Source organism: Phocoena phocoena, chromosome 15 (assembly GCF_963924675.1).
Source record: "Phocoena phocoena chromosome 15, mPhoPho1.1, whole genome shotgun sequence".
Lineage (NCBI taxonomy): Eukaryota > Metazoa > Chordata > Mammalia > Artiodactyla > Phocoenidae > Phocoena > Phocoena phocoena.
In genome coordinates this window covers 71,388,322-71,402,251 of record NC_089233.1, presented here as the reverse complement: position 1 = coordinate 71,402,251, position 13,930 = coordinate 71,388,322, and the positions used below count along the sequence as shown (strand labels likewise).

The 13,930-nt window shown below is 44.7% G+C and overlaps 1 protein-coding gene across 1 annotated transcript in view; it reads right to left on the bottom strand.

Moving 5' to 3' along the window:
• Positions 1 to 9,655: 9,655 nt before the first annotated feature.
• The window catches only part of IFT52 (intraflagellar transport 52), a 33,389-nt gene continuing 29,114 nt past the window's right edge, over positions 9,656 to 13,930 (bottom strand). The window contains exons 13-14 of the mRNA XM_065892892.1: positions 11,740 to 11,885; positions 9,656 to 9,919 (exon numbers count right to left, since the gene is read on the bottom strand). Coding sequence (XP_065748964.1) covers positions 9,872 to 9,919; positions 11,740 to 11,885 — 194 coding nt within the window. The 3' untranslated portion in view covers positions 9,656 to 9,871. The remainder of the gene's footprint in view (positions 9,920 to 11,739; positions 11,886 to 13,930) is intronic.

Sequence of the window (13,930 nt, the reverse complement as noted above, 5' to 3'; positions counted from 1 at the left end):
GCAGATGGGGACACTGAGACACAGGCCTCCCCCCAGGTCACACTGCTAGTAAATGGCAAAGAAGGGATTTAAGCCTGGGCTGTCTAGTTCCAGAGTATATGCTATTAATCACTACACTGGTACCTACTTTGTGGGATGGTTTTAGGATTAAATAAACTTATATATGTAAACCACTGAGAATAATCTCTGGTACGTAATAAGCACTATATTACTTTTTGTTGTTATTATAACTCTTCAGCTGCTCTCATGCTTGCCCTTTGAGGTCTAGGAAGCTGCTTTGCACACAGCACACACTCTCACATGGATTATTAGTCCCATTTCAGGAGAGAGACAGGACCTGCCAGCTCAGGCAAGGTATTTGCCCAAGGCAAGAGACAGGGAGCGGCTGTCTCCAGTTGCTAGCCAGTTGACCAATACACTTATCGACTGAAAAAGAATGCACAACCTAGAAGTTGAGAATTATGTTTTATTCAGCAGTATTATTGAGGACTTAAGCCTGGGATATAGCATCTCAGATAGCTGAGGGACTGTTCCGAAGAGGTAAGGGAGGAGCCAGGATATATAGTAGCTTTTGCAATAACAAAAACAAAAAAACCCCAAGTAGTCAGAACATCAAAAGTTTACTGCTAATTAAAGAAAACCAGACATCTTAAGTTAACGAATTTAGCACTCTTCTACGTGTGGGAAGATGCAGAAGTCTAAGCTTATTGAAATTACTTGTTTGATACGCACCTTAACCATCTAGGGCCAGTATCCTATTTTTCTCTATCCTGAATCCCCTCAGGGCGCACCATCAGGGGTGGCTGCAGTGGCTGCTGGCTTGATGGCCACAACATCCTTTGTTTACTGAAGTGGCAGGTGATATTCTTTGTCCATATCAGAGTCTAAGAAGCCTGGAGTCAGTGCTGCGAGTCAGAGAGCAGGGAGGTCACCCTGGTACCAGATGGAATCTGGTTATCTGCACAAGTGTGTCTTCTCCAGTTACCATCATGCCAACAGATACCCCTGGAGAGAAGACTCCAAGTGTCCTGGGTGCAGCCACAGCTGGGAGTGGTCCCTGGGCTCAGGACTGATAACATATAGACTGCACTCTACCAGGAACCTTTTCCTGCACATACCCTCCTTGGACAGGGAGGCTTCAGTCATTTGGTCATTCCACAGTTTGCCCCACCCCAGGTTCCAGACCCAGGGCCTGCCCCTGTCTTGGGAAGGCAGCATCAAATCTATTAAATGCTCAGGATGCAGCATCAGCCTGGACACAAAACAGACACGGATTGATCTCAAATAAATGATAAGTAGGATCATATGTCCCTCTGCCTGGCATCTTCCCCTCCACTTACTGAGCACCTCCCTTTTCACCCTTGTCCTCCCACCACCGTACTTCCTCTGCCCGTAATTTTACTTGCTCTCTCAAGAGCAGACAGTCCCACATTCACATTTCAGCTTCAGATGTTGACCATAATGTTTGGCCCCCGGCAGGTACTCACAGAAGGGGTGTTACACATTTTTAATTGAATGAATGAAATGTTAAAACTAACATTTGGGCTGGAGAGTTGTTAGGAAGGCACAGAACTGGGGGAACTTGGAATGCTAGAGTTTCAATTGTGTCTTATAAAGACCATCAAAAGAGATTTTGAAACAAAGGAATGTTTTTCAGATACTTCTGCTCAAGGAATTCCCTGACGGTCCAGTGGTTAAGACTCTGCGCTCTCAATGCCGAGGGCTCAGGTTCAATCCCTGAAGGGAACTGAGATCCCACAAGACACACCGTGCAGCTGGAAAAAAAGAAAAATATTTAAAAAAAAAAAAAGATACTTCTGCCTCACCCCCAAGGGCATCAGTGTAGAGGACAGAGTCATGGCAGCAGGTAAGTGGCCAGAGGCATGAGAGGTCCAGAACCAGCAGTGGAAATGGGAAACTTTCAACAACAGGGTGGATCCCAATGCAGGGAAGCAATTCAATTAACTGATTCAAGAAATCAGACCTCAACAGAGAAATTTCCTCGCCCACTTCTCAAAAGATTGAGATTTTATGAATAACTATTTGCAAAGCACCTATATTTGAGTTCCAGCAAAGGACCTGCAAAATATTCAGGTCAGAAAATAATAGCTGGATTTTACTGGGGAAGACACCATGGGCCAGGCACCATACTAAGAGCTTTGCCTTCATTTTCCATTTAATGCTCATCACTGTGAGAGGCAGGTGTCAATCAGTAAGCTCCTCATTCTAAAGATAAGGAAACTGAGGTACACAGGTGTTAAGTTGCCATGATCACACAGCTAGTGGGCAGGTGGCTTGAAGCAAAGCACCCGTACTTTGAAATGTAAATTGAGAGTAGTTTGTGAAAATATGTCGAAATGATTGAGGCTGGGCTGCACCAGGACCTAGTCATCAGGAGACAATCCAACATCCATACTCTCTAGAACCTCACCAGATGATAGGAGAGACAATGGGTAAACAGAAAATTAGATCTATCAGGGCGAAGATAAAGGCAGGGGCTGTGGTTATCAACCAAAGGGGTCACTGAAGGCTCTTCAAAGCTGGGTGACTTAGGAATTTGCAAGGTGGCCAGAGGGAAAAGCCAGTGCATATCAAGGAGAGAAATATTAGGAAGTACTCAGACTGCCCAGAGTTGAAGTCACTTTTTCTTTTTTGACTTTAAAAAAAAATTTTTATTGGAGTATAGTTTCTGCTGTACAGCAAAGTCAATCAGTTATGCATATATCCACTCTTTTTAGATTCCTTCCCATTTAGGTCACCACAGAGCACTGAGTAGAGTTGAGTTGAAGTCATTTTTGATTCTTCTCTCACATCACCTATCTGACCCATCTGCAAATCGTATTGGCTCTACCCTCAAACTCTACCTTCAAAATATATCCAGTGGCAAAGCACACGAAAAGATGCTCCATACTATTTCATTTGGGAAATGCAAATTTAAAACCGCAATGAGATTTACACACCTATTATAATCGCTGACTAAAAAGACTAATCATGTCAAATGTTGAAGATGGGGAGTAATCAGACTTCTCCAGTACTGCTGGTGGAATGTGAAAGTGTACAACCACTTTGGAAACAGCTCAGCAGTTTCTTAAAAACATATACACCTACCATATGACCCAGCCATATGGAGCCAAGAAAAATGAATGCACATGTTCACACAGAGCCTTTTACATACTTTTATTTGTAATAGCCCCTAACTGGAAACACCCCAAATGTCCATCAACAGGCAACTGGATAAACAAATTATAGATATAAAACAAATATATGCACTCTGACAATAAAAAGGAATTACTTATACAATGTGAATCTCAAAATAATTAGGCTGAAAGAAGACAAAGAGTACACACTTTGTGATTCCATTTACACACGACTCCAGAAATTGCAAACCAATCTAGTGACAGAACCAATCTAAAGTGACAATGGTTGTAGAGAACGGATGACAAAGGGACACGAGGACGTTTTGGGGGAGTGATGGACATGTTCCATTTGCATGACTCTAGGGGTCCCTCTTCAATCACTGGGAGAAGTGTGGGGTCATTGACCACAGAACAGGGCAATCAACCCTGCGTGGGCTTGTCCAGACTCATGCCCGCCCCAGCTGTGTGTCATTTATGCAATCGCAAAGGGTGAGAATTTGGTCTCTTAGAAACCTTCTGGGAATTCCCTGGCGGTCCAGTGGTTAGGACTCCGCACTCCCACTTCATGGGGCACGGGTTCCATTCCTGGTCAATCGGGGAATTGACTAATGCAAATCTCTTGCATTCCTGATGAGGGGCATGAGACTCCATGAGAAGAGCCAGGATCCTGGACTGCTTTAATACACACACCACGTCCAGCCCACACCTCTGACTTCTTATCCTGGGCCTTCTGGGGCATCAGCTTTCACAAACATTTAGTTCTTCCTTTTGTAACATGGCCACTTGCAGTTCAGCAATCAAGCTGGAAGGAGTCGCGGATTAAGGAGTTAGGGCACAAATTCAGGGAGGGAACGAACGACGGACACCAAGGCCTAGTCCAGAGGCGGGTGGAAACCATCTGCACTGCCCAGCCCGGCCAGGCCCCGCGGCCGCACTTGAAGGTAACATCACCCACCTGTGAAGATGGAGAGGGAAAATCAGGCCTTGGAGTCCACCTGGCAGTCTCTCGCCGCCCACAGTGAGCAGGGACAAGAGACGTGACCTGTTTCGAGGGGTCCAACTAGTGAATAAAGGCCGAAGATCCCAGGCTGTCTGACCGCGGGGCCCACGCCTCCGCCCAGAGCCGGCCCACTTCCAGGCGTGCGCTCCGGCTCCGGCTCCGCGCGAGGCATCGCGGGAGTCGCACCGCCTGACGTCACTATAGGGCGCGGGCTTGGGGTTAGGTTGGATCCCGGCTGCTGGGCTGTGGAGCTCCAGCAGACTTTCCCCGCGACGCGGTCTCGCCCGGTGACCCCCGCCGGCCCCGCACCCTCTGAGCCATACTCCCTGGGAGCCTGATCGTGAGAGGACGGGTGAAAGGCCCGGGGGAGGAGAGGGAGCAGGGCAGGTACGTCGCCGGCCTCCGACACTATGGCGGTCACGGCCCGGAGCCCGGTTGACCCCCTTCAACCTCGAGCCGTCCCTGACTCGCCGTGTGGCTCAGCAAGCCCTGCACAAGCCCCTGACACTGCAAGTTTCCTTCACGCTATTTGTCACCGTCAGCAACTCTTACGAGGTTAATTTCTCTCTCGCATTGTGAGCTGCAGGAGCGCAACCCTAGGATGAATCATTAGTGGGCTTCGTGTTAAAATTTGGTATAAGCAAGATTTATTACTCTTTTTAAAGTATATATTTCTTCCTGTCTCTTGAAGGCAGCGGAAGAAATTAATAACATTGGTTGCAGAAAGAGGAACTGAATGGCTAAAGAGGGTGAAATTCTCTTTCAGCATCCTTCAGCCCCGTGCTTACGTATTACCTAAAATTTTTTAAATTAAAATTTAAATTTCCTTAAGGCATACGTAGCGCTCTAGGACCTTTTACGGGAGAGTTTGAAAACGTCTCACATATGATTTTATGAATAAGAAGTAACTTAGCAAAAGCCACACAATGGATCTATGATCTATCATAAGATACTTCAAGTTTTCCTCCGTGCTCTTGCGGGAGGAGAGACCCTTTGTCACCCATACATCTCTCTCATTATGTTATCACCTCTTCGCTTTTTGTTTTTTTTTTTTTTTGCGGCACGCGGGCCTCTCACTGTTGTGGCCTCTCCCGTTGCGGAGCACAGGCTCCGGGCGCGCAGGCTCAGCGGCCATGGCTCACAGGCCCAGCTGCTCAGCGGCATGTGGGATCTTCCTGGACCGGGGCACGAACCCGCGTCCCCTGCATCGGCAGGCGGACTCTCAACCACTGCGCCACCAGGGAAGCCCTTTTTTTTTTTCTTTTAATATTTATTTACTTGTTATTTATTTTTGGCTGTATAGGGTCTTAGTTGTGGCACACTGGCTCTTCGTTGCGGCCCGCAGGCTTCGTTCTAGTTGGGAAGTGCGGGTTTTCTCTCTCTAGTTGTGGCGTGCAGGCTCCAGAGAGCTCTGTAGTTTGTGGCACGCGGACTCTCTAGTTGAGGTGTGAGAGCTCAGTAGTTGTGGCCCGTGGGCTTAGTTGCCCCGCGGCATGTGGGATCTTAGTTCCCCAGGCCAGGGATCGAACTTGCGTACCCTGCATTGCAAGGTGGATTCTCTACCACTGGGTCACCAGGGAAGTCCCTCCTCTTCGTTTTTCTTTTAAATAAATAAATAAATAAGTTTATTTATTTATTTATGGCTGTGTTGGGTCTTCATTGCTGAGTGCGGGCTTTCTCTAGTTGTGGTGAGTGGAGGCTTCTCATTGTCGTGGCTTCTCTTGTTGCAGAGCACGGGCTCTAGGTGCGCCGCCTTCAGTAGTTGTGGCACGTGGGCTCAGTAGTTGTGGCACACGGGCTTAGTTGCTTCACGGCATGTGGGATCTTCCAGTGCCAGGGCTCGAACCCGTGTCCCTTGCATTGGCAGGAGGATTCTTAACCACTGCACCACCAGGGAAGCCCCTTCCTCTTCGTTTTGATACCAACATTTCTCTGATGAGAGATTTTTTTGAGTTCAACAAAGTCTCCAACAATTTTTTTTTCCGCTGCTACCTGCTAGGACTGGTACTACCACTTTATTGTTGTTTTGTGTGTATGTGTGTGTGTTTTTTTTTAAAGAGTGAAGTTGAAACACTTGTTCGAGTCAGTTAACTTTTTCATCTCAAGTGGTTTATGTGCCAGAAAAAGTATGTGCACATAGGTGAACAGCATCTGGGATAAAGGGCTCATGTTTGAATTTAAAAACAGCCCTGCTCGTTATCTTAACCAATTGTTTAGACTTAACTTCACTAATACTGGACCAATCTGACATTATACATAGCATCACCTATGAAATATTCTTGCCAAAAAGGTTTAATTCAAAGCTAGCCTTTTATGTCTAACTTCCAGTATGCAGGAAATAAAGGAGATAAAGGGACAAGTTAATAGACATCAGATAAATTTAGTCTCTTCAAAAAGTCAGTGTCATTTAAAAAAGAAAAGGAACCAAAGAAAGAGGTAGGGAGACTGTGTATTGGATTTAAAGAAACTGAAGAGACAAATCCAATATGTGAAACTTGACTGGATCCTGGCTTGAAAAAACATCTATAAAACATTTTGGGGACAGTTGGGAGACATCTGAATAAATATTAAATATTAGGTATGATAATGGTGTGTTGTAGTTATACACTGATGTATATTAAGGGGTAAAGTATTATAATGTCTGAAGTTTAATTTCAGATGTTCAGTAAGAAAAATTATACACACATCAAGTATACATGGCAATATGTTAACTTTTGAAAGTAGGTGGTGGGTACTGGTGTTTATTGTACTATTCTTACCACTTTTCTGTATGGTTCAAGTTTTTCATAAGAAGTTGGGGAAAAACATACATCCTTGCCACAGTCACCCATAGACGAAGGGGAAAAGGCAGCTGATGCATGGCAGGACAGGCCTTGCTTCCTCCGAGGAACCTTCTCGAGTCAGTAGTGTGGGGGGAGAAGATCCAGGTTAGCAGGCAGGCAGTGCTCCTCTGGACCTAGGTTTCCCTAGTCCTCTGTGTCCCAGTTGGAAAGGGAAGTTGGATTAGATTCAGATCCAAAAAGTTCCTTCTAAAATTGTAGGTATGGGACTTCTCTGGTGGCGCAGTGGTTAAGAATCCGCCTGCCAATGAAGCGGACACGGATTTGAGCCCTGGTCCAGGAAGATGCTACATGCCGCGGAGCAACTAAGCCTGCGAGCCACAACTACTGAGCCCGTGTGCCACTACTGAAGCCCGCGCACCTAGAGCCCATGCTTTGCAACAAGAGAAACCACTGCAATGAGAAGCCCGTGCACCGCAATAAAGAGCAGCCCTCGCTCGCTGCAACTAAAAGCCCACGCGCAGCAATGAAGACCCAACGCAGCCAAAAATAAATAAATAAAATAAGTAAATTTATAAAAAGATAAAAAATAAAATTGTAGGTATGAACACGTAGATACAAAGAACAGAGTAGTGGTTACCAGAGGGGAAGAGGCAGGGGGGAGGGCAAAATGGATAAAAGGGATCAACTGTGGTGACAGATGGAAACTAAATTTATGGTGGTGAGCACACTGTAGGAAACAGAGGAGTAGAAATGTACACATGAAACACAGAATGTTATACACCAGTGTTACCTCAATAACAAAATTGTTATCTACTGCTGCATAACAGTTTACTCCAAATTAATGGCTTAAAACTGCCATTTTATTATGTTCATAGATTCTGTGGGTCAGGAATTCAGGAAGGTCAGAGCAGAGACAGCTTGTCTCTGCTCCATGATGTCTGGGAACTCAACTAGGACAACTCAACAGACTAGGGGTGACTTCATGTTTGGAGTCCTCTTCACCACGTGTTTAGCAGGTGATGCTCGTACAGGTTGGGACCTCTGGCTGTTGGCCAGAACATCTATACGTGGCATATCCACGTAGCCTATCCAGGTGGCCGCAGACTTGTATGGAGGCTCCGAGTGCCCCAAGTGAACCAGGCAGAAGCTGTATAGCCTTTTATGACCTAGCCTCAGAAGTCACAGTGTCAGTAACATAGTGCCAGATTGAGAGGGAGGGAACAGAGATCTCACCTCTCAATGGCAGGAGAACCAAAACCACAGTGTAAGAGAAGAGCACATGGGAAGGGAGGTAATTGTTGAGCACATTTTTGGAATGTATTCCAAATACATTTCCATGACACTCCCTGCTGTTCCACAGCTGCTTGTTCTCAGCTGGCCCCCAGGTCTGCCCTTTGAGCAAAGTGGCCTCCCCCATCCCTAACACTGTGTTCTGGCTTGGCTACTCTGAATAAGCCCTGCACTAGGGCTTCAGTGTCAGAGAATGGAAGCCTACAGAGCCTTAACATGAAAAAATCATTTGAAATTCAGGATGTGACTTGAGCCTTTCTCCCCAAGGTTTTAAATTTCCAAAAATGTATAAAATAGATAACTAATGAGAACCTACTATATAGCACAGGGAACTCTACTGAATGCTCTGTGGTGACCCAAATGGGAAGGAAATCTAAAAAAGAGGAGATATATGTATACGTATAAGTATTCACTTGGCTGTACAGCAGAAACTAACACAACACTGTAAAGCAACTAGACTCCAATACAAATTTCAAAAAATGAAATTCCAAAAATGTTAATTCCTCGACAGACTATTTTCCTGGCTTCAATTATCCAACTCCATGTGAACAACTCAGGTCTTGAGACTGGACACCTTTCCTAAGCCTTAGTTAGGTATTTCTAGCTATTTACTGGTTATTACCACTTGCACGTATTGCCAGTGTCTCAGCTCACGCTTCAGAATCCCCGTCTTCCAAAAACTCCACCACTGTCCCAGGCAGTCGGGCTCAAAATCTTGCCACCCTGACCTCTAACGCCCAGACCAAATCTATTTCAGAATGCCACCTCTCCTACAACAGCATCTTAAATCCGCACTCTCGTTACTTCCTCTTGGAGTTATATGACACTCCCCCTAAGGGCCTTCCTTCCAAAGTTCTATCTTTACAGAACCCACCAGCTAAGCTATTCCCATTGCACCATACCCCTTACACACTGGCAGTGGTTTTGCAATCTTCTATCTGGCTTTCAGGCTTTCCCCAAAGCTGGTTCTCAGTGTATCCAGTACATTTGCACAATGCACAAATGCTGTGCATTTCCACATCAACTGCTCCATTCAAGCAGGTACAGTCTCTCCCATTGTCCTCGGGACAGATGATCACATTTTGCCCTGCATTATAACCTAAAACGATGATAGAACTGAGTGGCAGGAGCTCAGAGGAGAGGGACAAAGTGTGGGTGAAGGCAACAGCCTCCAAATGGTTGTGCCTGTGTACAGCTGGGAGATGAAGGAGTGAGTAAGCTATGTAAAGAAGATACCTATCAACTATTTTACCTTTTTCATTAGGTACAGTGGGGCAAACAGACTGTGGGTTAAGTTTGTTTTCTATCCTTTTGAGCTAGTCCAAAAGCTGTACAGTATTCATAAGCTTGAGAGTTATTTATGCTTCTGATAAAAGAGACTCAAATCTAGAACTGGAGTCGAAAGAAAAGACTTCAATGAAAGACTGATGCATAAATTATAAAAATACAGATTCAAACAGATTTAATTTAAAAAATGGAACATGCCTTACAGAAGTTAGAAATGTTATCCCTCTCTGGGCACTACAGAAGATGCACAGACCTTCCACAGCTCATAGAAGAAAGACTGTATAGACAATTTTGATAAAGAATTGAGGGACAATTCAAAAAGAGTTTATAAAGAGAGAATCTGGAGGCAGAAAATGCTTGAAGAGGCTTGGTCCTCAGAAATTGTTCTGGAATGCCGTTTCACTTGTATCAATATCATGTTCCTGGATGAGGGAATAAGACAGAGAATTTTAGAATTTCAGTTCAAAACCTGAAATGTGAACTCTTTGTTGTTTTGGACTTTGATTAGAGATTCTAAATCATCATTGATTGGGACACACAGCTAATCTCTGGGCTTTAAGGCTAAATCCAGCCCGAGGATTAAGTTTTCACGACCAGGAGAAGGCTTTGACCACAGCCTACCACCCACCATGATGAATGGGGAGCAAATACATTTGAAGGTACTGATGCAGACACCACACCAGACTTCTTACCTTGGCCTTAGGGGCCTGACTCTGCCTTGCCACCAAGGTAAGTACTGCTGGGAATCTGCCTGGCCCCCACCCCACATTTCAGTGCTGAGCAAGGATACCAATACCTTGCCTCTGAGTTGCTTTCCTGGTACTGATCTCAGAGCACTCTAATTGCCCAAATGTTCCTGTCTCGCTCCACGTAGCTCAGGCAGACAGCAACGACAGCATTCACCGCCACAGCGCTGACATCTAGCACCAGGCCGGCACATACGAGGCATATATTATGAGTACACAGCAGAGCCAGCCCCCGCCAATAGTGGCTCAGATCCTAATCAGTCTTTCTGTTCAGCATCTAAAATCGTGTGTGTGTGTGTGTGTGTGTTGTGTGTGTATGAAAGATGGACATTCTCTTTATACTGTTTTATAGTCCTTTCCCCCCACCCCATTTACTGTATCATGAATGTCTTCCTAAATCCTTAAACATCCTTCTAAACATTCTTAATCTTATGGATGCACCCTAGGTACTTGTTCCCTACTGATGAAAGTTTTTCTTCAGTTAAAACAGTGCTTCACTGAGCATCCTGACTGGTAAATCTGCACACATTCAGGAATATGTATATATATTTTGGCCATGCCACATGGCATGCAGGATCTTAGTTCCCCGCCCAGGGATTGAATCTGTGCCCCCTGCAGTGGAAGTGTGGAGTCTTAGCCACTGGGCCACCAGGGAAATCCCAGGATTATATTATTAAGACAAATTCTAAGCATTAGAATTGCTGGGTCAAAGGTATATATATATATATATATATATATATATATATATATATATTTAGGGCTTCTGAACGATATTATAAAAAATATCTCCATAAAAGTGGAACCAGCTTATTCTCTCATCAGTAGTATATAAATGAATGCCCATTTACCAACCTTGGTTGGACATTTAATTTTAGAAATCCTGTCCAGGGATACACAAGATGAAGGCCAGGCATAATTTTTAAGTTCTTGGTCGTCAGCCCTGGGCAAGATGATTTCTAACATAAGGTGCTGACCTCACGTCCTGCTGCTCCATCCTTGGTTCAGTTATCTCCAGCCACACAGGCATTACTGCTGTCCCTCAAACAAGCCAGGCAGAGCCCAGCCTTAGGGACTCTGCACAGGTCTTCTCTCTGCCTGGGACACTTGTCCCCCAGCTATCTCCATGGCCAACTCCCTCAACACCTTCAAGTCTTTGCTCCCATGTCAGCTTTGTAGTGTGGCCTATCCTGACCACCCTATTTAATTTAATATCACCACATTCAGCACACTGATCCCTCTGACCCTGCTCTACTTTTTAATAGCGCTTATCATCTCCTAGCATCCTATGTGATTTACTTATATATTACGTTTATTGTTTACTGTCTCCTCCAGCTAGATATATGTCCCAGAAGTGCAGGGAACATCATCTGTTTTGTTCACCTAGTAGCTAGTGAAATGCCTGCAGAATGAATGGCATGGAACACGAGAAGTCCAGTTTATGGATGATATCACCACTGGAAGGACTCCCACTTGAGTGGGGCTTCTGGGTTCTGTACCTGGTTCAATTTCTTGAATTCCACCACTTGGAAGAAGATGTGCTCGAGGATATGTTTGGCATCTTGCTGGTCCTTTGGTAGTTTATTGGTGACTCCAAGGATGTCACCACACTTCCTGATGTAGAATTCCAGGTCTTCTTCAGTACCTAAGCACAGTTGGGGCGGTTAGGTTCACCCGTGACTCTGCCCTTCCCCAAGTACAGACTTACTGTGGTTTGGGTATCCCTGTCAGGTTCCTACATCTCTCAAGATCACTCACCTCTCCCTTGGGTAATGTGACCAAAGGACTTAAACAGTGACAAACTGTAGAGATCTCTGATGTGCTGTTTTTGTAAATTAGGACAAAAGTGTGACACTCCTAATTAGAATAAAGCTAGCCAGGTTCTGGCTCGCTATTACCAGATCTGGCATTCCTACATTACAAAGAACAGGAGCCACCGGCGGGGAATCAAAGTACCATTCTCTGATTGCCGCAAGGATCATTATGTGAAGGACATATGCGTATTTTATTTTATGTATATTATTTATTTAAAAAAATTTTTTTGGCCACACCACGCAGCTTGCAGGATCTCAGTTCCCTGACCAGGGATCAAACCCGCGCCCCCAGCAGTGGAAGCGTGGAGTCTTAACCACTGTATTGCCAGGGAAGTCCCAGGGGTATTTTAAATAGCATTTACTATAGCAATATTATAGGAAAGGAAATAAAAGAAACAAAAAATCATCCATAATTCTCTGTGTAACCATCCCCAGTCCTGTATCAAGGATGGACAGCCATTACTGCCCTACTTACACTATACTGTAATTTCTTTTCTTCCCCTCTGATTTGCATTTTTAAAGTTATGATAGAAGTGTTCTCTCACTCTAGCTCTACCCCCACCAATACTTCCTAAGGTAATTACTGCCATGTATGTCTACATGTCTACATATGTGTAAAAACAGGGGATCAAACTATAATAGTTCTGTAAGTTGCTGTCATCATTTAACGATGTAACATGGACATTCCAGTCAAAGCTTATGCTCCACATCTTTCTTTTAACAGATGTATAATATTCCACTTTGTCTCATATTTTTTTAAACCAATTCTCCTACTGATAGACTATTAGACTGTTGTTGTCTATTTTTTGAATGCTACAATTAATATCTCTATATCTTTTCTGTTATGCATTTCTACTAGGATTTCTGCAGGATAAACCGCTAGAAACAGAAACGCATGGTCAAAGGGTCTGATCCTTCACAGGTCTATTATTCCCACTGGACTAATTACTAGGTCTTGCTAATTTCTGATTGCCTAGCACCTACCACAATGCCTGGCATGGGACAGAGATGCAGTAAAGGTGTCTGACATTGAACTATTTTCATTTTTGCACATTCCTTTCTGGTCTTCGAGCACATACAGATGTTCACATAGTTGGGATCCTACTCTAAGTGCAGTTTTATATCTTGCTTTCTTCATTTAGGAATCTCAGTGTCACCCCCTGGCCTTCGTAAGCCTCTTTTATAATGACTACATATCGTCCCACTGATTGAATGTGGTGCAATTTACCACCATTTCCCTGTGAGTGAACACGAAGGCTATTCCCAACTGAATTTTATTTTTTAATAAGTAATGTCGTAGTCATCTGTGTACCTTCATTTACCTCCCTAGGTTAGATTCCCAGGAGTGGGGTCCCTGCCTCAATTTTCTGTCTCCGAATCCATGTGTGCAGGCCCACCTGCTGTGCTGGAGGAAGGGCATGTCAGGAGGAGCACGGGGCTGAGAGTCGGGAACACCACTCACCCTGCAGCTGTGCGGCCCGGAGCCTCATTTCCTCACCCACGGGTCAGGGTGGGCACACTTGACTCTCTCTAGAATCCCTTCCAATTTGAAGTCTCTGTAATTCTCTTGGCCCTGACTGAATTTTTTTATTCAACGGCTCCTGTGACCAATGGCCTAGGTTTGCTAAGAGGCAGCCAGAGTCAGAATTCATCCTGGGGTCACCCAACAGGTCAGAACTAAAGACACACAGGAATTAAAGCTGAGACCCTGGCCTCTGCCTGGCACCATGTTCTAGCTCACTGAGCTAACTGACCCCTAGGGAAACAAGCCACATCATTCACATGAAATAAACAAAAATTGTGCTTTTATACTTCCATTCATATTCTGTTCTCCCTAAACAAACTCTAAGCTTTCTTTCACGACAAATCTCAGAAA